Raw genomic sequence first — 27,764 nt, forward strand, 5'->3', positions numbered from 1 at the left:
TTATTATATTAGTTGCCAGAAGCCCACATGACCAGGCTGTGAGGTAAGAGGCACATGCTTGTCTTCCACCTACCTCACTTTTAGCCCAAGTCCAAAAGTAGGGCTACCCAGGGGAGGAGCAGCGCGATCCAAAGCAATCCCAGCACTCCACACGACTAGTGATGTGCCCGGACCGGTCCAGAGGCCAGTCTATAAGCCTCCGGACCGGTCCAGACACGGGGAGGTTCGGTTCGGAAAGATTGGGGTGGGAGGTTCCATTAAGGGCGGGGGAGGGTTTACTTACCCCTCCCACGCTTTCCACCTTTGGCACCGTATTTACTTTAGAAATTGGGCGGCAGGATACCTCCCTGCCGCCCCTTTCTCCCCGCTTGGCTGCTCCACCTCTGTTAGAAATTTGGCGGCAGGATACCTGCCACCCCTTTCCCTGCTTGGCTGCAAAAGGCTTTCTCCTGCCGCCCGATTTCTAACAGGAGCAGCCAAGCGGGGAGAAAGGGGCGGCAGGGAGATATCCTGCCGCCCGATTTCTAAAGTAAATACGGCGCCAAAGGTGGAAAGCGTGGGAGGGGTAAGTAAACCCTCCCCCGCCCTTAATGGAACGCCCCACCCCAGTGCCGGACCGCAGCTCCACGGTTCCGTGCACACCCCTACACACGACCAGCCCTACCTGGGGTAGCCCAGGTTCAAGTGAGATAGAACAAAAACTAAAATGGTCATCCTGCATTCCTGTGATGAATTCATTCAGGCCTCTAGACTCAAACATGTTTAGAAAACTTACTTGGTTTATTAATCACCTCATTTTTACTTCTGTAACACTTATTTACATAGTATTTACTTACTATGATTTATTCTACAGTGCTTTTGCATTTCACAACATTTTGAGCATAGTGGCAAAGTCTGGAACAGCAGAGCAAGAAAGTAGAAGAGGCACATGCTGCAGAGAGAGAAGAGGCAATCACTGCAGGAAGGGAGCTATGTATGCGCATGGCATAGTGGTTAGAGTAGGACCAGGAAGACCCAAATTCAAATCCCCATTCAGCCATGAAGCTCACTGGGTGACTCTGGGCTATCTCTCAACCTAACCTACCTCACAGGGTTGTTGTGGGGATAAACATAACCATGTACACTGTTCTGGACTGCTTGGAGGAAGAGCAGGATATAAGTGTAAAAAAATATAAATAAATTTTTAAAAATGATCTAAAAGGATCCTAAGGAAGGATCCAGAGGAGCTAGAAATTACAGAAAACAAGGGCAAAGTTGTGAGAGAAATTCAAGCAATGTCTTGCCTTCTCCAAAACTCCATATGAGATCACATAAGGGACAGCCCCTCCCCTTGCTCCTCTGAACGTGCCAAGGTCTGGTGTTTCATTTTCACAGAATTTTTACAAAAGGCAAAAGCAACCTCTGGATACTTATCCTGTAGATGATATATTGGCATGCAACATCCTTGAGGACCTTATATTATCTACATAGGGTTTACTGGAATGGTATACTACTTATTTTTTCCCCAAGAAAAGTTATGAATTGTGACCACACAGGCAGATTTTTAAATATATAATGGCTAAATAAAGAATCAGGAAAAAAGGGAGGCTGATATCAAAGTAATTGCTTTTTCATCCATTGAGAACTATCTCACATAGAGTTGAAAGAGAGACAGTGAGAAACCCCTATCACAACCACCCTCTATACATTTAGGTACAGGACAGCCTATACCTAAAGCACCCGACACTTGCCTCTCCAACATTCTTCAGAAAAATCTTGAAAGATGTGTTGTGCATCCTCAATAATGTGTGCATCAAGTCAACACTGGGTCCTGACTTCAGGAAAACAGTTAATTGTAAGCAAGTTTAACTGCTGCACTGTCTGTATTCAAAATACTTGTAAATTAAATTACAATTTATCTTGAGCATCTTGTCCTACTCTCATAAAAAAGCCAAGAGAAGTATAAAATGATTTTACTCTACAGGGTGTATTTTCAGATCCTCTAACAGAATTAAACAACAAAATTCTAAATGGTTTGTTTGTAGCTTCCATGCAATATGTAGATTAACTATTAAATTCAGTTTGGGACACTTCGACATCTGTTTTCAGTGCATTACAATGAAATCAAGGGACTTCATACATACATTTGCAGTAATAAAACTGTCACTAAATTGGTGTTTTCCAAAATATTGCCCATAACTATTACTATTCAGTAGTCTCATTTGCATGATCCAACACAATTGCCTCATAGCGTTCCTCCTGGCTGTGCTGGTTGGTCCCAGGCACATAGTCTGAAATGGTATCAAACTATTCAAAACAGGACAGCATTACAACAGATTGGGGGAAAGAAACACACACTGCCATTGCCTCTAACAAGATCCAAAAGAATTACATGGTCACCGTTTTCTTCCTGCTAAAGGGTATCTCTATCAAGATTAAGAAGACAACATGTACAAAAGAAAAGTTCTTTTAAATAACTAAAACACCAGGTCAAACTGGTTTTAAATAAACCATTTTATTTATATCTGTGTAAACTGCTTTGGAAACTCTTGTTGAAAAGCGGTAGATAAATATTCGTCATATTTGTAAACTGCATTTTCTTTCATTCCCTTGTGAATCTCACACTGAGCTGCCCACAGTGACGGAAGAAGCGGTAGCATTCTTCTCTTCAACTTTTTACTTCACGTATTCAAAACAAAAAATGATTTAAAATGTGAGAACCATTTCCCTAACTGGTGAACAATGAGTACACTGCCAGTCTGCTAATGAAGAAAGGTGAGACAGGTGCCTCAGGTAGTAGACTGGTCTTTGCTAACCTGCTGCCTCCAAACACCTTACCCAGACTGCCAGCTTCCGAAACTTCACCTGGGAGTGACAGCATGCACAAGCCAGCCACTGCCATCCTTGCACTTCTTGTCCCGCTCCCCTTGGTACCACCACCCTATCGCTCCAAGACGCAGACAAAGAAAGTACTTTGAGAAAACATGCCTTTTGAAAAGGCAGGGTGGGGCCTGGACTGAGGAGCAGAAGTGGTGATAGCTATTACAAGCACCAGGTAAAGGAGGGATCAGGGGTGGGGAGGAAGGGGACTTGGAAAAGTGTGAGAAGATGCAGAGATACAGCCAGCTGCCTCCCACACACCTTTCAAAGCCTGCAAAGGTTGGGTCAAGGGCTCTCAACACTATTCTTGCAGGCTTTTAAAAAGGCACAGGGAGAAGAGAAGAGACTGCTAGCAATATCCCTTCCTTGCCCCATATTCCTCTCAAAGCTGCAAGCGCTGGATCAGATGTTCCCAGCCCTTTCAGAGGTGCAAAGAGAGGAGGAGAGGAGACTTTTGGCAATTAGGGATGTGCAAATTTATTCAGGAACAAATCAATTTGTACCCAAATCTAGCTGATTCAGGTGATCTGGAGACAAAACAAATCACCCCTGTGGTCTACTGGCTAGATTCGGGTACAAATCAAATCATGCCTGATTCGATTCATATAGATTCGAGATTCGGATCCCTTCTATTAATTCCCCCAGATACCCAGCTTTCATTTTTTTTAAAAAAAAGGTAAGCTCTAGCCCTTGTAGAAGTGGAATTATGGAGCAAAATGTGTGGTCACTATTTTTCAAGTGTTTGGATTCTTTGGTGTATAATAACTTTCCCTCAATGAATCCCTATGACAATTCATTACACACCTTCATTTCCTCTATTCATTTTGACTGTCTTTTCGACAGTGCCAACTGTCAACTGCCATGTGCCAAATGCACCCCATTCTCACCCGCAAGGCAGTGGGGTATTACTCAGTTTATGTTCTAGGATTTTTTTCAAGTGTTTAGGCTCTTTGGTGTCTAATAACCTTTCCTCATAATTAATCCCTCTGAGGATTCATTACACACCAAAGTCCAAACACCTCAAAAATTCCTAAAATATAAACTGAGCATCCAGTGGCTTGCAGGTTGGGGGGTAGCTGGCACATAGGATGCCACTAATTCCCCACTTCCACCTGCAAAGCAGTGGGGTCAAAATGAACAGAAGAAATGGAGGTGTGTAATGGAGACAAAAGAATCTAAACACTTCAAAAATAAACTGAGTAACCCAGTGTGTATGTTGTCAGGGAGGCATATCAACACATGGCAGTTGATAGTTGGCACTGTCCAATGTAGTCAAAAGGAACAGAAGAAACGAAGGCATATAATGAATCCTCATAGAGATTCATTATGAGGAAAAGTTATTAGACACCAAAGAATCTAAACATTTCAATAGTCCTAAAAATTAAATCCTAAAGTCCTAAATGAGTTAAAGTCCTAAAAATTAAATCCTAAGTCCTAAATGAGTTAAAGTCCTAAAAATTAAATCCTAAGTCCTAAATGAGTACCCTGCTGCCTTGCAGGTGGGGGTGTAGTTGGCACATGGCAGTTGACAGTTGGCACTATCTAGTGACAGTCAAAATGAACAGAAGAAATGAAGGTTTGCAATGAATCCTCATAGGGATACATTATGATGAAAAGTTATTAGACACCAAAGAATCTGAACACTTGAAAAATGACTGCACATTTTGCTCCATAACTCCACTTCTACAAGGGTTAAAGCTTAGCGCTTTTTTTTTTTTTTTTTTAATGAAAGCTGGGGATCCGTTTTAGGCTTAGGATATGGCAACTTCAAATCCCATTGTTTCCTATGGCAAAAATTATCAAAGTCAGTAAAAACAAAAAAAAATATTAAAAATCAACCAAGTGTCCCACTGCCCTGAACTGTGGGTGGTAGGTGGCACCCATGAGGACCTAACCACCACCCAAATTCAGTGCCCCTAGGACCTTGTTAAGTGGTCCGAATCAAATCAAAGCAAATACAAATAGAATCTGGGGTGATTTGGAGAGGGTAGATTTGGATACAAAACAAATAAGGGGTGATTTGTTTTGGGCACAAATCAAATCAAAAAAATTGATTTGTGCACATCTCTGTGGGCAATGAACCTTCTCACCCTGAATGGGAAGATGAAAAGTTCGTTCTTTACACACAGATGATATTCATAATTTGCTACAACCTGAACTGACTGCCTTTTCCCCACCTATGACTTATACATATTATCTAACAGCTCTGTATGAAAATTTAAATTGTTTTGATCTATCCCCGAGTATAGTTACATATTCATTTTATGAAGAAAAATGTAGAAGGGGGAAAGCAGATTAACTGATGGCCCTAATGCTGTGCTTGTTAGTGCTAAGAAGTCATTCCAAATGTTCCAAAAAGGATTAATGCAGTATAACAAGTCTATTTAATTACTGAAATACCAGTGATCCTCATATTACTAAAAGCAGCTTTTCCCTTTATGTGGTGTCTGTAAATAGAACAGAAATTGTTGCTAGATAACTATAAACCATTTCAAAAATATTCAGGTACAATCATAAAATATAAGAAATACATATATGATCCTCAGTTAAGTGCTGAAGTTAATTTTAAGCTTCTTAACTCAGATTTGTAAGAATGTCATCTTTGCATTCTTTCTTGAAGATTTCAACAACAAGTCTGAACACAATCAAAATACAATTACTTCAGTAGGATATAAGCACCACAACAAGCACAGACAGAACCATTTGGTTATACCAATTCTAGTGATTAATTTTTATATTTTCCACAAATGTTTCTAGAAAGTAGGCTTTAATGGTGTATATAAATATACAAATATTTATCACTGGGTTGCAGGCTAATTCATTTTAGAAGGCATAGATCCAAAGAATCATAAATACTTTTAAAACTGTGAATACATCTAGGGAGTCAAATTACTTTTACAATTCCATTTTCTGGCATACCACAGTTACACTTTAACTAGCAAGCAAACAGTAGCACAACTTTTAACATTAACTTTCTGATCAAGACAAAGTGAATAGAAGCACTGTGCCTTTATGAAAAATCAATGCAACAAAATCAAATATACTCCTATTGTTAACTTTAAAAAAATACAAGCAGCTTTTTGGAGCCTTCACAATTAGCTCCTTAAAATAAAGTGTGCCGTCAAGTTGGTGTTGACTCCTGGAGAGACCACAGAGCCCGGTGGCTGTCTTTGGTAGAATACAGGTGGGGTTTACCATTGCCACCTTAACAGGCAAAAAACACTGGCTGACCTGACATCCTAACTAACAAAGCACTGATGCAACAGGAGAAACATCAGTGCTACTGGAGAGAGAGAGAGATAAGTTTATTTGGTCATTGACCAGCAAAATGCTACTGAAGACTTCCAGTCTAATGCCGAACCTGTGCTCGAGTGTGAATGTCAATATATCTATTACCTTCCCTTTTCCCAGAAGTTCTCTATGTTACAATAAAACCCACAACTCAAATGATTAATTAGATGTTTTGGATTCATTTTTAACTAATTTGGTTTCAATTTCAGCCATACTGAGAGAGAGAGAGAGAGAGAGAGAGAGAGAGAGAGAGAGAGAGAAATATACTGGGGGGAAACAGAAAAATTGGTTTCCCAAACAGCGACCCCTACACAAAGGAAAATATCCAGGCATTAAAGCTGTAAAAATAATACATTGCACAGCTGCTTGCTATGTCATCATTATATTTCATTTGCTGCCTTTTTGTTCACCCAGGCTTTTTAAAATGTTTGTGTTTTGTTTTTAGCTGTATTTTTAATCTCATGTTTGTTGTTTTAACTTTGTTTTTAATTGCATATTCGTTATACTGTGAGCCATCCAGAACACTATTGTTATAAGGTTAATAACAACAACAAAGTAGTCTAAGATGCTAAATCCAACTTTAAAACAGTCAGTTGATTAGCCCTTGTGTTGTTCAGTGATATGAGGGTGGAAGAAGGGTTCTGCCCATGCAGAGAGGCTGGAAAGGAGCTGTGGGAAAGATTTGTTCCACCGCCCAGTGCACGCAGAAGGGGATGGGGGAAAGATTCTTGCTTCTCTGTCTTTCCTCTAAAACCATTTTTGCTTCCACAAATGTGTCTGTGGGGCAGCACAACCCTCAGGGACATATTTGTAGAAGACCTTTTTGAGGAAGGAGAACAATCACTTCCCTGTCCTCTTGGATGGAGTCCTCCAACCAAACATGAGTCTTGCAGATGATCACTTCCTCCCCCTCTGACTTTGTTTTTAACTCACATGAGCAGAAAATGGGAGCATGCACAGCTCCCAAACTAGGATAGGACACATCTACCCTATTAAACATCATGAGAACAGCCCTAATATGTTTCAAAAAGTGTTTTTCCATGTAACATGGGGGAATACTGTGAGAAACCCAAGGACAAAGACCGTTTGGACCTGTGAATTCTTTAGATCCAAGTTACAATTTTAAAAACAAAATTCTTCGACTCTGTGATACATTTAAGTCATTCCCAAAATAAGACCAGATTAACTTTACTGCAGTCATGGAGTGATCTTCTACAACCAAGAAAAAAGCCCCAATGATAAGGCCAAAAGAAGAAGAAATGATAAGTCCATTCAAAGAAGAAAAGCTTCCACAGCTTTCTGTGTTCTTATGAGATATGAGGTGTGTTCATATTACAATATTTCTCGCAGTCTTACAGGATCAGAGCCCATCCTGACATCAACCAGGACGAGGCACAGACCACCTCAGGCAACAGGTTTTGAAGTGCCATGAAAGAGCAGAAAATTGCCAGTGCCAAGGTGGCAGTGCGGGGGGGGGGGGGGGGATCCAGATAGCCTGGCTTTTCTGCCTCAGGCACAACAATACTGCCAACAATTATTCCTACCAGGCATACAAGACACCTTCATCACCCAGCTACACTTTATCTCAACTTTGCAGTTTGCCATTCACCTGGGGTAAGTATCAATTGCCTCTAGGCAACACTTAAGTGACAAACCACACAAAGTTCTGGGGGTTTTATGTGCAGTATTCTCTCTCCTAGCCTTAAAGACTCATAATAAAAATGAAAAAGGTATTAAAACATGCATATAGCTAGGTCAATACTGACCTGTGTGAAATACAGGAGAGGACTCGGCCATATGCACATGTGACTCAGAATTTCTATCTCTGCCATTCTTCCAATTCTAAGGGCTAGTAGAGGAAGAAGCACTAACAGCCTGGTCAGTGATACTGTGTTCAACATAACGCTTGGGGAAACTAAGTTTAGCAACTTCTGTTGTAGATGGCATGTTCTGTTCTCTCTGTCCCTCTTTTGCCTTAAGGGCTACTTGAAAAGCCCCCCTCCCCGCAAAAGTCAAAAAGCTTGTGAATTCAGCCTGAGATGGTAGCATTATGGCAATCATGGCAGGGAGGTGCTTAGGGGTAGGCAACTTGTGCAGTTGCATAAGGCATCCTGGTTTGGGAGAGCTGAACAGAGATAGTGCTGCACCTACGCAAAACCTAGAACTACGTCAGATGGCACCCAAGGTAGGCCAGCCAGTGGTGGGCTATTTTTATCTCAGCAGCTTGCCTTCCTATCCTCTTGTGCTGCCACCAAGTGTCAAGATGGACCAGCAGCAGCTCTGCTTCCCTGTGCTGTTGCAATATTGTATGCCAAGATGGGGAAAGAGGAAGAAGAGTTCTAGCCAGCCAGGAACAGAACAAAGAATACAGATGAACAGAGAACAAATGCGAGATAGGACTCGCCAATCATGTTTGTGAAGTCAGCATGAGGAAACTGGATATTGTCATGGTCCAGACTGTCATGGCTCCTGTTCACAGTAGCGATTCCAAGTCAGACGCCATGGAGGCAGGCCCAGACCAGAATCTTGACACCAGACCAGAATCTGATAAAGCCCCCCTCCCCCCGCCACCGCCGAGTTTGAGTCCACAAATTATCTTCCACAGGGTTCTGATAAGGCATTTCTCCATGGTGCCCCCCCCCCGCCCGTCATTGCAAGACTGAGGGACTAAGGAGATGTCCTTCTGATTGCATTTGAGCATAGACAGAGAGGTTCAGGGCAGACCAAATCAGAAGTACAAAAGAGACAAAAGGCAAAGGAATACTTGCTTGCTTCCCTGAGAGGTTCTGATCAAACTTTTCACTCCCCCTTTTCCATCATCAACAAGATTGGGTGAGTAATGCCAGAGAGTGCAATGTGTCATCCCCCCACCCTCCAATTTCTATTCATAGTGCAGTCTTCAGCAATCACCTATGAAGCAGCTCTTTTGTTTATAAAGCACCCAGGACATAACCTGATACTTGGGATACTTGGTATTCATGCCTTATATGGAGCAAGCATTCCAAAACACTTTAGGTTTCCAAACTCATGACTTCAGAGTATGCAAAAATTCTTCAATAGCTCTCCAAGGATTAAATCATGCCCTCAGGCTACTTTTCAGCTATAAGTACCTCTCCCAAAAGCGCATCAATCTCTTGCACCTCTTGCCCTCCAGCAGGAACACCTGTGCATGCTACTTGAGCCAGCTGTGGAGAAGGACCCCTGCAAGATCAAGTAGGTATGAAAAATGGCTCTATTATTGGCTTTCTTTCACTCCAAAACCTTTGTCCTCTTCCTAGTGCTACAACATGGTCAATGTGCTTCAGGGGCCAGCGAGCCTCCCAAACCCCTTACAGGAAGACTGTCATTAGCGAGTTCACTAGAGGCTAATCCTCTGCTTAACCACCCGCTTTTCACTTTTTATACCCCTATTTTGTACCTCAATAAAGCAACTATTTTTTAAGACCACACTTTTGTCTTTTCCAACACGTCCACATCATGATCAATTTTCCCCGGTACTTTAAAGTTAATATAGCTGTGGGCTGGTGCTTGAAGGTAATTTCTCCCACTTTGAGCAAAGCATAGTTATGAAGGGTGGTAGTTTCCACCCACCAGAACAGACCTATCAGCAAGGCAACCAGGACTAGAGATGTACACAAACGGCTCATACACAGGCTGGCGGGAAGTGGAGCAGTTCCCTTAAGGAAATCCTTCCCTGCTCCGCCGCTTTTTGGGCACGGCACCCAGTCCCCAACTAGCCATGCAGGGCTGCGTCACTGTTTCCTGAAGCCTCTGTGAGGCATTGGCACGCACATGGCAAGCCATTTGCATGGTCAGCAACACCATGCATGCTGATGCCGTGGGGTGGGGTGGGGAGGAGCAGGTAAGGAGCTCCTTAAGGGAACCACTCCCCACCCATCAAGCCAGCTCAAATGTAGGCACCAAGGCCAGTTCAGCACTTCCCAGAGGAGGTGCCAAACCAGCTTGTTCACATCTCTAGCCAGGACAAGAAAGGTACAACAAGACAACTAGATACACACCAATAGAAAAAATGGTGTGTATCTAGGAGAAGAATGTGAGGGGGCATGCTTGGCTGAGTTTGGAACCCTATCCCTTGAACCAAACCCATTAACATCTTGTGGCTCCTTGAGGTGAAACACATGGCATGTTAGAGAGAGAGCATGCAAACAATTTTTTTTTTTTAAATTCACAGGCTTCAGTCCCTTCATCTCTGCCTTCATCTGTCCATGCCCACCTCTTAGCCAGAAAGGTGGGGTTTTGCTTTTTGGCAAACACTATGTGGATTTCCATTTTCAGGTAGTATTTTGTTTACCTCACCTCTCCAGCAAGTTTGAAAAAGATGAAGGAAAGAACAGAGGATTTTATTTGAGCCACCAGAAAATCAGCCCCAGACTGGAGGAGCACCAGGCACCAATGTCAGTTTTCATACAGGCTGCCAGTTTTGCCATTGGGGCACCTCGAGGCTATCTTCACTATCACAAATCCAAGGAAGTGGCAACAACATCTGGTTACAATATAACTACTCCAGAACCACATTAAGGCTTCTGCAGACAACCATGCTGTGACTATAATGAATAGCACAACGTACCATGTAGATCCTCTACATAGTGTTAAGTGCCTCCATGTCATTGCCCAAGGTTCCTCAGGATGATGAAAAGGATTTATACATTATGCCTAGAGAATGAAGACGTGAAGCTGAACTTCACAAGGCTGGCATAACATGTAGATTGGCTAAGCCACTTGAAAGGAAAAAAGAGATATCACCTGCACTTCTCTTTAACTGACTCAAGCAAGTCACAATATGTTCCTGGTAATTACTAAAATACAGATCAATTTTTTAAAAAGCATTTGTGGACTTAAAATTGTATGACGAGGAGAGCTGGTCTTGTGGTAGCAAGCATGACTTGTCCCCATAGCTAAGCAGGGTCTGCCCTGGTTGCATATGAATGGGAGACTTGATGTGTGAGCACTATAAGATAGTCCCCTCAGGAGATAAAGGTGCTCTGGGAAGAGCAGAAGGTTTCAAGTTCCCTCCCTGGCTTCTCCAAGATAGGGCTGGGAGAGATTCCTGTCTGCAACTTTGGAGAAGCTGCTGCCAGACTGTGAAGACAATACTGAGCTAGATAAACCAATGGACTGACTCAGTATATGGCAGTTTCCTATGTTCCTATGACGTTATTCACAATACACGATGAGCAACCAATACTTAGTACTACCTTAACTTGTGTCACAGTCACAAAGTTAAGGAAACACTTCAAAAAGCACAACAGCCGACATGTTGCACAAGGCAACACCAGTTCCAACCCATTACAGCTGCTGCACACATAAAAGCCAGCCCAACCAACCCTGTGCAAGATTGCAGTTGAGCAACTACTTAAATGGCACGCAGGCACTTGTGCAACACTACTTCCATTGTTTCCAATGGTGTTGCCTTGTGCAACCTATCAGCCACTATATATACCCCCCACTCACATGAGTCTCGAAAAGATGGCACAGCTCATGATTATTTTATACAGAGACTCCACAACATACGTCCAACTCACAAATGCCCATACTTACAAACCAAGCTCCACAGTCTAGAAACCCTGGCATAGAAACACCAACCTATACATATGACTAGGAACGGGTTAACAGCATGGCATAGCTTCAGCTATTCTTTCTTAAAGGGACTGCTTCCTGCGTTACAGTCTTAAATGCCCCTTTCTCGGCAGCGGCTGCTGCCTCATTTCAAAGACAATGCAGTTGGCTATGAGGCTGCTCAGTACAGTACATCCCTCCCCTAACAGCCGGCAGCTTGCTCTCCAAAAACCAGAGTCAGGTTGGGCACGTTTATCCAAGCTGCTAGTCAATCATGCCCCATCTCATTGCTGCCCAGACCCCAGGGGTTGAGCCTCAACTTTGCATACCCTTTTCCTTTTCTTGCAGCCTCTGGCACTCCTGAGGGTTGAAATCGCTCTGCAAGTAATTCAGCAACACCCCCAAGCCAAATTCTTTTTGAAAGCTGCCTCTCTCCATAGCACTGGACTGCATTTTGGTTGTTGGCGCCTCACACCCTCTTCCTATTCTTGCAGCCGCATGCGCAAGGGAGCTTTGATAGCAGCATGTGGAAAGGAAGTTCTCTCATCATGGAACAGAGGAAGTAAGAGGTGGCCGCGGCAGCAACCACCGGAAAACAGCCCACTCTGCTGGAGGGAAGAGGTGTTCAGAAAGAGTTCGGCTTGGGGCTCCCCACAAAATGCCCAGGTCCGCTTCAGATTCTCCAGGTAAGTCTCCATCTACCTACTGTCCTCTTTTCCTTCAAATTAACCTGCCTGCTAACTGGGCAAAGAGGCAACTTCTAAAAGTAGTGATTCTCTTTATTTAGCAGGGGGAGAGCAACTGGTCCTATCCATCCCCGCACAGCATGCCTCCTGTGGCTGTTGCTTGCATAGATCTTATGTTTCTTTTTAGGTTGTGAGTCCTTTGGGGACAGGGAGCCATCTTATTCATTTATTATTTCTCTGTTTCGATTTCTATTTCTCTATTATTTCTCTATTTCCACTTTGGAGCTTTTGTTGAAAAGCGGTATATAAATATTTGTAATAATAGTTCCTCCAACACCAGCATTCAAAGTAAGTTTTAAAAATTGTATTACTTATTAAATTTTATAATTTTCCTGTTTAAATACGAATATTGCAGCAGTATTGTGCTCTTCCATTTTTAGTTGCAAATGTATAGTATTTCAGCTATATTATGGTTTAAATCAGCTTCTGTGGGCTAACCTGGGTAACTATCCATCATTTATAACATTGTTTCTATAAGAAAATGTGTTCCGTGTTCCAAACACCTGACTTACAAATGAACTTTTGGAACATAATCCGTTTGTAAGTTGGGGACTTCCTGTAATCCAATACCAAACTCACTTCACTAAAATTCCAGTGATGCAAACACTTGTATGTTAAGGAAGCAGAAGACTTTAAAAACTGAAATCCTTTTTGAAGATGACTACTTTAACATATTCCACCACATAGCGACAATATCATCATCATCATGTCCCCTAAAAAAATTCAGAATATCAAATTACTTCTCCACAGAAGGCACATTTTAAAGTTGTGCCAGATGGGAGAAGGAAAACTAAGCTGAAGTCACATCCCTCTAGGAACAAGAATTCCTTTTGCTATCCCTTCTACACAAACAAGGACTGCCACTTTGCTCCCATCATTGTCAGCAGACAAAAGAAAACTAAGACTGCAGCCAGACCACATCAAATAGAAAACACAGCAATTCCAGAGGCTGCCTTGAAGCCCACTGGTGTGTAAAGTCAGGTCTGAAGCCTTCTTGTCAGCTATTACCATAAAAGAACCAGAAGAAATAGTGACACTTCTATACAACAGAAAGGTCAAGGAGTTCGTAGCCATTTCATGACCCAGACAAGTCAAGGTCACAAGATTCAGGTAGCAGCTTGGCCTGGGCATAAGTTACTTGCTCAAATGAATTGTTTTAACAAATCAGCTTTGGTCAATTAAACCTAACAAGACATGTTGCATCACATAGCAGGGTTCCTGACACTGAGGCCAGGAGCTGAGGCCGGCCTCGTAAAACAAGGCTTTTAACATGGCATAACAAATTTAAGGTAATCCATCCAGAAACTGCAGATGTCAGCATGATAAAATACAAGTTGCCTCAACTAAGAATAGTTTCCACACTTTTCATTCTTATAGTACTGAGCCAGAGGCACCCTGCCTCCCTCTCAATTGCCTTAACAGGAATTATATCCATATTGAGCAGAGTAGGTTCTTTCTACCTACATACTGATTTACTGGTAGTTTTGTATACAGGTTTCTTCACAGTTATAGCTGAGCAGACCACTGAACAAATAAATCCCTTATCTTATGGGCTGGAACAAGAGTATTTTGTTAGTGGGGTTGGTTTTTCAGTGTTGGGGTTTTAAAAAAAAAAACGTTATTAAACATTTTTCCTCTACAGTGCATGAGCTGCCAGATTTAATTGAATACTTCAGTTTCAAAGATATCAATCACAATCTTTATTCTATTATACAATTACAACACAACACAAAAATAAGCTAAATTCTCAAGACTGTGGAACTCTTATTTATCCTTTTCACTTGCTTAAGAGCATCCTCTGAAAATCTCAGGAAAAATATTCAGTTTAATTATATGTCAAATTGTGTGTGTAAATGTACCACTGAACTGTATTGCTTGTTTGTATAAATAGTATACTTATTAAGTATATAAGTATACTTATACAATTATAATAGTATAATTCTAACATGATAGGTAGGAATTCAGTAATCAAAAATAGGAATGTGTGTCTCCTAACAATGGAGACACAAGAAAAGGTGATAATAGAAACTGCTTTCCATCATAGAGTCACCATTCAGAGAGAGAGAGAGAGAGAGAGAAAGGGGCTATCCTCCCTATCAAAACACAACCCTGTACATTGTTTATCATAGGATATTGAACCACTTAAAATGACTATGACTACCTCACTTCTTCTGAGGACTTCAAGCCTACATTTCATTTGCCTGTTTAACCTACTTATCAATGAGAACTGGTTCATGAAATGGGCACAGGATCACACCCAAAATACAGCATTTGCTCCTAGTAGCCACCACTAACATTAAAACCCTTTAATCTTCTAATTCAATTTTTTTTAATGACACTGTATTACCAAGCAGTCCAAATGATCCAGTCCCTCTCTGCACACAGTAATATGCATGCGCATCTCTGTATTCAGGAGAAAGTGAGTACCAAGAATTGTCTACAACGGCAAGGATCCAGAGAGGAGAAAATCATCTCCCAAACATCATACTCATTTTTCAAAATTATCTAGGGCTGTTTTGATAATGTTTCTTATATGTGCAAGCAACGTATTTGTATATAGATGCAAAGATGTACACACACACACACACACACAGAGTAATGCAGATTAGAAACTCATACATATATTACACAACTATGTTCCTATGTTAACTAAACAGACAAGCATGTCAGGATTGGTAACAGCCGCCTGCCATATGTATATGCTGGAGCAAATCATGTAATGCCACCATGTAATGCATAAAGTAGTGCTCAGGTTTTTGAAAAAGAAAGCTATTATTTTAATTTTCTCAAATTCTTTGGGGCGTAACGTGGACAATGTTGCATTCATGACTGTGCTGCAGCATACAATCTTTCCAGGGTAAAAGGAGTAAGATACACCCTGGCTCCTGAATAGTTATGCTTGGCACTGTAGCCTAGCCATCAGAAACTTCAAGACCTAAGTGTTACTTTTCTATGGCAGGAGGCAAAGGTTGCATATGCCTTAAACACAAGAGATTTTCAAGTCATTCTCTTTTAGAACATCCATTGTACAATATTTGTAATATGTACCAAAGACTAGTATTTCATCAATTAATCATATTTAACCCAAGCTCAAGAGTAGTTGAGTTCTAAAGCCTACACTTTAGAAAATGAGTGCAATTCCAAGAATTATCTGCATTTTCTACTATATCTCTCCATGTCAACATCATCCGGAGAAGGCATAACCTCCCTAAATGCCTGCCTAGATGCAATGATGAGCTGAATAACAAACTGAGACTGAATTCAAATAAGATGGAGGTACATCAGCTGTGGTGGTGCAGTGGGGAAGTAGCTTGCCTAGGGAGCAAGAGGCTGTTAGTTCAAATCCCCACCAGTGTGCTTCCCAGACTAGTATATATTCCCTAGTAAATATATATTTGTATCACTTATATCAGGCAGCAACAATATAGGAAGGTGCTGGAGGCAGATGCTCACTTCAATGACAACAGGAAATGCATCATCTCATACTGCGTAGTGGAAAGACAATGGTAAACCATTCCTGTATTCTACCAAGAAAACTACATGGCTCTGTGGTTGCCATGAGGCAACACCGACTTGGTGACACAATCTTTCCTTTACTTATTGTGTGGGGTTGGAACTCAGGAGACAATTTTGATCTGCCAGTTCTGGATGGGGTCACACTTCCCCAGAAGGAAAAGATATACAATCTGGGAGTGCTTCTGGATCCAAACCTCTCCCTGGTAGGTTGGGGTGGTGGCTAGAGGTGCTTTCCATCAGCCTCAGCTGATACTGCAGCTGCGCCTATTTCTTGATATAAATGACCTCAGAACATAGTACATATGCTGGTAACCTCCAGACAACTACTGCAATGTGCTCTATGCGGGGCTGCCTTCGTATGTAGTCCAGAAACTGAAGTTGGTACAGAATGAAGCAGCCAAGTTGGTCTCCAGGTCATCTTAAAGAGACCAAATTACTCCTATATTAAAAGAACTACACCGGCTACCAATAAGTTTCCAGGCAAAATACAAAGTGCTGCTTATAACCTACAAAGCCCTAAATAGCTTAGGCCCAGGGTATTTAAGAGAACATCTTCTTCACTATGAGCCCCATCACCCACTGAGATCATCCAGAAAGGTATGTCTGCAGTTGCAACTAGCTCATCTTGTGGCTACACAGGGATGGTGCCCTAAGACTTCTCTGATGCTGCCCTAAGACTCTGGAATGTGTCTCCCCATCTCTGACAGCTTTTAGAAAGTCTCTAAAGACACATTTATTAACTGAAGCTTTTAAATGGACTTGTGGTTTTATTCCTGTTTTAATTTGTTTTATGTTGAAGTAAGCAGCCCAGAGACAAAATGTTTGGGGTGATGTACAAATATATATTTCTCATACAAACTATTAATTTAAATAACTTTTCTGCTCACAACATTGACCTCTAGTTTATTCTAAAGATACGTGTTACTTAAATGTGATATTACCATCTGTGATGAAATGGGTGTTACTCTACACTTCTTATCTGACATAAATCAAATTTCTATGGATCCAGCAATGGATCATAATAATTCTGACATATTCTCCATAACAATTATTGCTCAATCCCATGAAATGTATTTTGCATTCAGATATAATGATTTGCAGATAATGTTACCATTCTTCCTTTGATATTGCTTCATAGGTAAGGATTTGACCTCAGAACTGATACAAATATTTATTCCTATCCTAAACTGGCCCAATTAAAAGTGCAGTGCTAAAAGTACTTAACTTGAAGTCTTTGAACTCCTTATATAACAGTTGCATTTAGTAAGTAGTAACAAAATGCATTGTAAATGCCTCTGGACCTGAGTAATACCAACACCTTTCTAATAGAGGCAACAGGATTACTCCAAAGCTAGAAGCTTAAAGCTTGTATCTTAACTTCCTTTGCAGCTGCAACACATGGTTTCCAATATTCCAATAAAGCACAAAGGCTGACATCTGAAAACACAATAGGAGCTGGATCCTTCAAGTGAGAGGCTGCTCTTAATACAACTATAGGCTTGCTCACTCTTTCAGTGTGCACATAGAGGGAGCAAGGTATTTTCACATATTCTCTGCCTCTGGAAGTGCTCAGTGCCTTCCAAAAATATGTCCCCAAGGACTATGCAATCTTCAAGGATATATTTTTCAGAGGCAGAGAACAAAAATCATCCCACAAGGGGCATAACTATAATAGGGCAAGGGGAGACAGTTGTCTGGGGGCCCACTGCCTTGGGGGGCCCCCAGAGGCAAGTCACATGACTGAATCCCCCAGCTGCGCACCCATCCGGGCTTCCTTCAGTTGTATTCATCCTCCGAAACTGATGTGAGTGTTAAGATCTGGAGCTACCAGAACAGCATGTCTTTCGCTAGTACCATTAGATGACTTGCATCATCCACAACTTACTAAACCTTTTAAAAAATAATTTAGGATTATGTTCTATTGTGGCACATAGGTGTTATACATATACATATAAATTTTACTATGCTTTTTGTTACCACTATTCAGCCTCATTTAAGATTTCTTTACTTCATGAGCTGAGCTTGGCGGGGGCATTTTTAAATCTTGTCTCTGGGCCTACTCCAACCTTGCTATGTCCCTGCACCCTACCCACCCCACACTGAGGAAGTGGGGAAACCTCCAGCTGCAAAGACACAGCTTCCCCCTGTATCCTAAGTTGGTTAGTCTAGATGTCAGCCAAAGTAATTGTAGTACTATCCTTGTTAAAGGTAAAGTGTGCCGTCAAGTTGATTTTGACTCCCGGCACCCACAGAGCCCTGTGGTTTTCTTTTGGTAGAATACAGGAGGGGTTTATCATTGCCTCCTCCCGCGCAGTGTGAGATGATGCCTTTCAGCATCTCCTATATTGCTGCTGCCCGATATAGTAACAGCAGGGATTTGAACCGGCAACCTTCTGCTTGTTAGTCAAGCATTGCCCCGCTGTGCCACTTAAGGTGGGACTATTAGGTGCACTAAATGCCAAGATGAACATATTTTATAGGACTGTCTTTGCGACTGCGAGCCATTTAAAGACACTGTCTTGAAGACAGAGAGCCATTTTAAATCAATCAATCTTTCTTATGGTCTTTGACCAGCATAAAGTAGATTACATTAGAGCATTAAAACAGGCCATGCCCAGAACTGTGAGTATAAAAGCTAAAAGCTTTATAGTGTTATACAGGTACTATTAGACTGCGGTGAGCTTAAACTGGGTAAAATTAGTATTAAAAGAGTAAAATGGGTGAGTGTATAAATGCTTTAAATGGTTAAAGCCTCAAAATGTGGACATCTTTAGTCTTAAAATCAGTCTGTGAAGCTGTAAAACTGTAAAATGCTATACAGAATGCCAAAACTAAACTGTGAGACCATGTGCTGTGTCAGGCCTGCTTAGATCTTGCTGCCTGTTAGGACCCGATGAATTTTACATGGTGTCGCACAGAACTTGGCAACATTATGTGTGATAACATGGTTGGAGTCAAAGAGCAGAAGAAAGAAGTAGAATTGGCTTGAGTGATCTGAGGACTGACTTAATAGCAGAAGGATGAGAGTGATATGAGTGACCCTGTAGAATGAGCAGTGGAGGGAGACATGCTCTGTCGTTTCAACTTGTCCAGAATTGCAGGGGCACAGGTGTTCCCAGAAGAGGGTCTTCTTGAATCTGCCTTCTAGCACAGCTGAAGGGAGGGCACCACAGCGGGTCAGGGTGAAAGCCCTTCTGTGTTTAAGGGCTTCCAGCTGCGTGAAGGAACCATTTTCTCATACCTTTTCCTATGTAAACCACTTTGATAACTTTTTTGTTGAAAAATAATAATGATGATTAAATGTTTTGTTTTGGTTAATAGTTAAAGAACGAACAGCCAATTTTTTTTTAACGTGTGAGCATTCCATTTAACACACACATACACATCCCAACCCAGAATCAGGTCATATGCTGACATCCAGAGCAGAAGGAACAGCAGGAGCTGTGTCATCACAGAGAGAGACTGCACCTTAGCAGCCAGAGGCTTCCTGCACAGAAGAGTGCACATGTGAGGGGAGCGATTTTCGTTTATCTCTTCTGTCTCCAGAAGTGCTCTGTACCTTCCAGAAATATGTCCCTGAGGGCTGTGTGCCCTTCAGGTACATATATCTGAAAAGCAAATAACACTTCTAGAGACAGAGGTGGTCAGCTAAAATCACTCCCCCCTCCAGTCCTGTGTGTATTCTGGAGCATTTGAAGCCTCCTTCTGCAAGGATGCAGATCCTGCTGTGTCTTCAGAACACTGCTCTGTATGTCAGCCACTGAACTGAATTGCCAAATGTTTGACCACCTTTTTTTTTTAAACCAAGTTTTGTATATCTTGTGAAAAACTCTATTAGCACATTTGTATGGGGCTGAAGGGGTACTGCTGATTTTGATAACCAAAACCTAACCACTAAAGCCTGCTTCAAGTGGCAGTTGATGTCGATGCGTGTTCACAGTAAGATTCTCAGAAAATAGTTTTCATAATGCTAAGTATGGCCCCACTCTCCCAAAATAATACATATCCCAGAAAGTATCAGCAGGCTTAAACTGTAGAGTGCTGAAGTTGTGTGGCTTGTGCAGAATGCCAACAAAGAGTTGCTATCTCTAAATTTTTGTAAACTTCTTTAAATTTCTTAGAGTGTTGCAATAACCTCATTTTTCCACATATAAAGCTTTCTGTTATTCTAGAACAACACCCGCTCCTTCGTGCACACACCCCATCACTGACAATCACCCTCTCCCTCTTTATTCTCTCTCTACCAGACAGGACACAGTCTGGCGCTCACGTAGGCCAGACTTCCTTCAGTGCAGCCCTTTGGGTAAGACTGCTAATCCATCTTATTAATTAACAAGATAATGGTGGTTATCTGGAAAGCAATATTAATGCTAACTATCTAGGAAACATCAACAGAAATTACTTAATCTTTTCATCAGTCCCTGGTAGCCAACTTTTACAGCTAAATTCAACAATATGTTGATGTTTTACAAATCTGGAAATTCAAGTGTGTCAGAACTGCAGCAGCCTTGGCTTATCTGCTGCAAGCATAAACACACTTCTACTGAACTCTTGGTTTATCCAGTAACTGGAAGCAATATCACAATCCCCTAATATCTTACTTTTAAGCAATGTGTTAAAATAGAAACAGCATGCAACATAACCAGAATGAGAAACACGTGGCAATTATGTGACACATAACAAAACTTATAAATCTTGATACATCTATTGCTATTATGGCCTGTTTTGATGTCCATAATATATCACAAGCGCACTATGCTACATACTGCATATATAACACAGTGCATTTAATTGTCAAAAATATAGCAGAAACACGAGGAATAAATTCTGTAGAAAAGAAATGCAGAGACAAAAAGGTGTTTTCCATTTAAAAAGCAAGGGAACTTTAATAATCTGCTACTGTAAAACTAAAAAAAGTTATCTACTAGAGAAAGGATTTCTATTCTCTAAACTTCTACTGCGGCAAACAAATACAACTGCTTTCATTCAGCGATTGTCAAAAAACTTTCCAATGTGCCCACTGCAATGCAGATGCCAACCAACGAATCAAAGGCATTCAGCAACTAGACAAAGAGGGTTTGATGCCAACCTCGGTGCCACTGGCAACCATTATTGGCATCAAGCACATTGTCTGCTTTTCCTCCCCCACTCTGCTGGCACTTGACAAACAAAATGGCGGTTCTTGTAGAAACGGAACACAGCACAAGAGCTGCATTGATTGAATCAAATACTACCAAACAATTTTATAGATCGAAACACAGCTTGTATAAAATCACAGAAACTAAGAGGGGGGAGAATCCCTACTTTTGTCAAGCAAGATACAGTGATGGTGACAATTTTAAGATGAATTCAACCAAACACTAGAACAAGGAGGAAACCCATTTTTTAAATTATTTATTCAAAGCTATATTTTTTAAACACCTGTGGACCAATAATAATTTTAGCCAAATTTCCTGTCCCAGACAAATGGCAGGAATATAAAAACATCAAGTAACATTTATCTTATGTCCTAAAATTATAAGAGGAGACTTTAAAGCGGTGGGGGGGGGGTAGAAAGTAGGAAAGGGAGACAGGCAGGATTTTGAGAAAAAAGGGTGAGAAGGACAGACTGATAAAACCAGTCAATGACAAAACTTGACAGGCTGGTCTATAATTCTTTTTTCAGTACAGATGTGAAAACAAGTAGAAGAATCCTTTTCATCAAAGGACAAAAAGGACTGACATTTCTAGATCAGGATATTCTCAATATATTGTAACATTGCTCTGCAATGCGGATGCCAACCAACAAATCACAGGCATCCTAGCCTAAACAAAGAAGGTCCGATGCCAATCCTGGTGCCACTGGCAACCATTAATGGCACTCAAACTATTCTATCTCATGCTTTTCGCCAACATTTAAACATGCCTCCTAGTTTATCCTTCCGTTCCCTTTAAGAACGGAACCCCTTTTTATCGTTTTCTTTCAGAACTGTTTTAATTACTATGCCTTATTGATTAGACATTATCAAACAGGTTTTCGTATAGCTGAATAGACAACCAACCTTCTCTAAAGACCATTACTTTGATTGCCACTGTGCTTACATCTTGTGTAAGCCTAGTAACCTTGTTGCCTTGGCTGCCAAAATGCAAAAATTAGACCAAAAAAGGATTATACTAAGGGCAAATAAAATAAAGAATTATTTTTTAAAGAAACAAAGAACACATTATTTCAAGTACCAAAATACTAGTAGTTAGCCAATTTCTTGAAAAGCACAGTACAAACTGGGTCCTTACAAAGAGAAGGTTCTACCACAGGTGACTTGATGCAAAGAGATGTAACTTTTCATACACTTATTTTATCACTAACTGCAAAATACTGAAGAAGTCAAAGAAATGTTGGGGAAATGTTCACATAATTCAAGCTTTTTTTTTAAACATGATTATGCAATCCATGGCATCCACTTGATATTACCAGCATAATTGTCTCTTCCACTCAAATGCTCACCTCAATTCAAGTTGTCTATCTTTCAGTTTCAAGGCAGAGCATATGAAAAAATGCACACAGCCTGGTACAAGACACGTTAGAACTATATTATACCCATCTGCTTAACTTTCCAATGGACACAATGCACAAACACGTGGAGTGTACCATTAAGAATATGCTAGCTGTCTTTAAAGTATGTTAATTTCATAAAAGCACCTGCCAAGCCTTTCTACATACATTTTGGGGTGGGAAAATGTATGTTTCAGACAATTCCTTTGAAAACATAACAAAATGTGTGTGTTTTCCCCCTTCCTAGATTAATTTAGACTATCCTTACCAGATTGGGCGGGCGGGGGGGATGATAAACTACAGCAGAACAACTAGACTGCAACCTAGAGGAAGTTGCACTTAAATCTCATTGAAATCAATTGGATTTACATTATCAACAACTAACTTCAGTCCCATTGGTTTCAATGAAAGCACAATCAGCTTACTCTGAATTGGGGCCCTAAACTTTGCATATGTTCTGCACTCATGGGAATGAAAAGTAGTTCCATGATTACGGTATATTTAAAATATACATTATATAGAATTTTGTTTTATGTAATCGTTGCATAAAAGATTAGGAATTAGAGTGACAAAAATAGATTCATGTAACTCATTTTAAAAATTGTATATAGCTTGCATGCAAAAATCACTAGCCAAATGCAAAATATTTTACTTTTAATTTTGTATACTATACACTTCATTTTCATACAAAATATCCTGATTTTATGTTAGGAAAGGAGATAACACCCTCCATCTGATTTGGGGGGGGGGACATTTTCCAATACTAGAACAATTTATGCAAAAAGCCACCATCTGCAAACATTCAAATATTATGTGATTCAAGTTTATTCCAAAAATAGATGTGTCCATTGTATGAGTGCTTCTACACTCAGATAGGTTTATAAGAAGGTATGTTCAGAAAAAGAACTATAGAAACCCTGCTCTACTTTGGTCAATTTACTTCCAAAAATATCTAAATGGAAACACTGTTATAGTAATATAAAGTTCTAATAGTAACTGCACAGGTATTTTGCTACAGTTTTACAATAACTTAGAATATCCATATTTAAACAACCTTCTAAAAGCTGATATATCTTTCAATGAAAAAAATTGTGGAAATATTTGGATAAAGACCATACTTCAAAAAACTGATAAGGCTGTTTAATAACATGAGATGTTCACATAACTGACACCAGTTCATATTGTGAGGCCGTGACCAAGAGCCTTTTTACAATGGTTTAAGTGTTTTTTTGATAAAGTTAGTCAATAACAGATATAAATGGTAATGATTGCAAGTATAAATATATGGACATCGACTTTATACATTTACTGATACCAATGATGCCAAAAATAAACATATCGATATTTTCAAGATTTACTCATAGCACGCACTAAGAACTTATTTATATTTTGAAGCAATCATTAGCATTCGGCCTCAAGTGTATGTCACTCCTACAAATATGCAAATGAGCATGCACTGTATACATGTGTGTACATGGATGTGAGACAAGTTACAGATATGAACAGACACTGTTGACAAAGTTTTCTTGAAAGCCTTTCCTTACTGAGAAAAGGCTTTAGAGTTCAACATACCAGTATACAGAAACAACCTACCTTGATCCTGCACATAGTATGCCAGAAACAAATCAAGCTCCTTGACCGATACTGTTATGTGGTGTGGCTGGACGCAAAGTGCTGGATTTGTGCAATGGGGAGATTTCATGAGCCGTTCTCCATCCGTACTTTCCAAGGGGATACCTTTGAAAAGGATCACCATGACTAGATCCAGACGCCAGACTTTGTCTGCCTGTCGTAGGCAGTCGATTCTCCTAATCTTACCCTTCTGGTCAGGATTGGACAATACACAGCATGGGTGCTTCTTCCCAGTAACAGTGAGCACAAAATCCTCCCGATACTCTTGGCGGATATCTTTGCGCAGCTTGGCGAGAAGCCTGGATGCCCACTTCTGTTTGATTTCAGGCTTTTCACTAAGTAGCTCATCCTTGACTGCTCTTTCCTCATCCTTTGACATTCGCTTTTCATGTTTTTTAAAGTACTTGCGTTTTCGAGCCTGAAGGTTGAACCAAGTGTAGGCGATTGCACGAACATGTGGAAGAAGTGCCTCAATGAATGGGTGAAATTCATCCTGTTGGACGAAGCAGGGGAAAAGGAGACAAAAGCAGAAAATCAGTTCCATTTTTGCAATCAAGCTTTTTAAAAAATCTCTGAAGTAAAAATGAAGAAGAAGAAAATATATTTCTAACACCACGGCCTTTTCTAAACAATGTCCTTTTTATTTAACACTTACAACTCCCAGAAAAGACACAGGAGTGTTCTAAAAGCATCTCCATATTTCATTGCATTTCTTCTGAAAGGTACATTGCATTTTAGTTTACACAATGCCCCCTCCACTCCTTCTCCAGCCCAAAGATGACATATAACTAGATCACTTTTTAAAAATCAAATAAATATATGTGTGGCTTGTAACATTTTACAGATTGGTGTTAGCAACCAGCACACCAAGCAGTACCATTTTTATAAAGGATAGCACTGTGACTTTTAAGACATTTTAACAAACTCTGAAGAGCAAGAAGCAAATTGTACAACTCATTTCTCTTCTCTACAGCACAGGAAAACAAAGCATATATATGTTAAGTTCAGTACTACTCGGTTCCCACTTCTGGAGCATGCTCTTAGCAAGCGTCTGCTGGTGACATGAAGAGCATGCGCTACTAAACATAATCCATTCTCATATAATTTGCCCAACATTCCGATGCTGAAACAGCACCATTCCTTCAGTGGTAACTACAGAAATCAGAATACAGTAAAGGAAAGGAGGCAAGAAACACAGCTTGTAGTACAAGAACCCTGAACAAAGCTTCTGCATTTTGAGTGCCGCATGATTTCTCTCAGTCACCCACCTTTCCTTCCAAACTTTGCAAAATAAAACTTTATGAACTTGAGTAAAATTACATGAGTATTCTTGAAGCAGCTTCACTCCACTGTGGGGTTCAAAGCCCCAAAGATTTGGTTAATTTGTTAACAGATCACGGGTGTGTGGCAATTACTTGAAACCCCCTAAAAATCTAGCTAAGGCATACAATGAAAAAGGACAACTTGGCACAAACTTTGCATTCTTTGTGCTTCAGCACCCTGTGGCAGGGTGACATTAACACTGCATCACTGGGCAAATGCTGCTTTTTTGAAATATGTGCAATTTATTTAGAGCTTCAAAGAGCTCTACCCATCAAATGGCTCTACCTGAAGATTCATGAACATTCATTAAGATTTTACTAATTATAATATTTATTTCAAATGGAGCTTAAAGATTGTCGTAGACATTAGCAATTAGAGTATTCTTGGAGGTATTCATCTGGTTATATCTTATGGATATGTTCACATTTCTGTGGGACTTTTGTCTTATATGAATTATGTTAACCAAAGCAGTTCAAACATACTTAGCAACTATTACATAATTTGATTTTGAACAAAAGACTGTGGAGAAAGGAGGGCAATATTACTGCACCCCTTCAAAAAGACAGTGTGTGTGTGTTAAACTTAACTGTCTGTTCTTAAACTGTATTTGATATTTATTTCACTCTGCAATGTACATTTCATTAAACTTTGGGGTCATATTACAAGGAATTAATAGTATGCAAAACATATACACCTTAATACTAGAACACATTGGAAAGCAAATCTCATTAATTTCAAAGGACGTCTTTTCTATAAAATATATCTTTAGAAGATGCAAATTATATAGATAGATGCAAATTTGATGAAAAGATTAAATATTTTTGAACTTTACTGCTCATGCAAGCAGCTGGTTTTCAAGCCAAGGAATTAGTACTAAACAAATAAAATCCTGCTAAAACTCAAATTTATTACTGAGTGTTTTGCATGTTAAGACTTAGTTTTACATGTAAGTAAACAAAAGCATTCAAAGTTTCCTCTGCAAAAATTTGTGCAAGTTCCGTTTCATACATGAACCTTCCTTTTCATAGGGAGAGAATGAGGAATGGAATAATAATACAAGATGCAAAACTGCTGCAATATAAAGCAAAGCAAAGTTCGACAGAATCATTAATTAAAGCAGCCACTATTTCCAGAAGGGATTTGAAGATTTCTGTCACTGTGAAGGCACATCAACTATCATAGAAAGAGTTAAACCACAATCTGCTCTTTGTGTGGGAAGGCAGCACTGCTCAGAGCAACCACAGCCCACGATAAGACTTCCTTATCTCAATACACTCTGGTGCCATTTTTTTCTCAACTACTGGAGTTTATTTCTTTCCCTCAGAAACTGACCTGTGTTAAAACCCTCATCAAAGATATCTGGATTTAAATAATACATCTAGACTAAAGTGGCAAAGCAATCAAGCTTGCCACACAAAAAAGGTGAAAAGCATAACATTATAATTACTGTACTACATCTATATATAAGCTATGTAACAATTCTGCCAAGGAAGTGTCCTATTATATCTATAAGATCTGAGACCAAGCAAATGATGAACTCTTGGATTTTAATCCTACTTTCAGGCACTGCATCCAATATTGACATACAGTGCAACTGTAAATATGTTTACACAGAATAAGCCCCACTGAGTTCATTGGGACTTACTTGCTAGTATAAAAATGTGGTAATAAATAAAATAAAAATAATTAAATAGTAAGTGTGCTCAGTGTTGCATCCTAAATAAAGCAGTATTTTGTTGTGAAATAGACTGATAAAATCAGGGAAATGTATTTTTTGAAACTTGTTTATTACCATGGAGATTGAGCTGAGAATAGCAAAAATTTCAAAAAGTAATATATACTTTTAAAAAACACAATTCATAAAGCAAAACAGCAAATCTTGCTATAAAGTTGTTCTATAGTAATAACTTCATAATTGCCTATATGTATCGGTAATGTTTTTTTAAAACTGAAACATTACTTGACAAGACACCTCAACACTAACAGCAGTGGAAAACTGACATCAAATACATTCTCCTTACAACTGTTTAAAGGTCCATCCATGAAATCTGATATTTTGCACCCAATACTGATAGATGCAGTGCAGAAAATAACTAGCATGTCATACTTGCATGCAGCAAGGTTTAACATGCAGAATAATCAGGAATCATATTGCAACAAAAAAGTTATCATGATAAAGGTTCTCAAGGGTTCTATCAAATGGCTCAATTGAATGACAATTTTTATGATTTCAAGTAAATACAGAGTGTGAAAAAATAAAAGATACCTATTCTGCAACTGTACTTGCA

At 40.1% G+C, this 27,764-nt stretch overlaps 1 protein-coding gene across 16 annotated transcripts in view; it reads right to left on the reverse strand.

Moving 5' to 3' along the window:
- Nucleotides 1–27,764, reverse strand: part of NFIB (nuclear factor I B) — a 313,063-nt gene that overhangs the window by 267,283 nt on the left and 18,016 nt on the right. For 15 of the 16 annotated variants that reach the window (XM_053298137.1, XM_053298135.1, XM_053298136.1 and 12 more), the window contains one exon: nt 24,115–24,646. In XM_053298137.1, coding sequence (XP_053154112.1) covers nt 24,115–24,646 — 532 coding nt within the window. Of the gene's footprint in view, nt 1–24,114; nt 24,647–25,030; nt 25,053–27,764 lie in introns of those variants that run through there. The other variant, XM_053298140.1, reaches the window with a different exon arrangement.

The sequence above is a fragment of the Hemicordylus capensis genome, chromosome 2, assembly GCF_027244095.1.
Source record: "Hemicordylus capensis ecotype Gifberg chromosome 2, rHemCap1.1.pri, whole genome shotgun sequence".
Lineage (NCBI taxonomy): Eukaryota > Metazoa > Chordata > Lepidosauria > Squamata > Cordylidae > Hemicordylus > Hemicordylus capensis.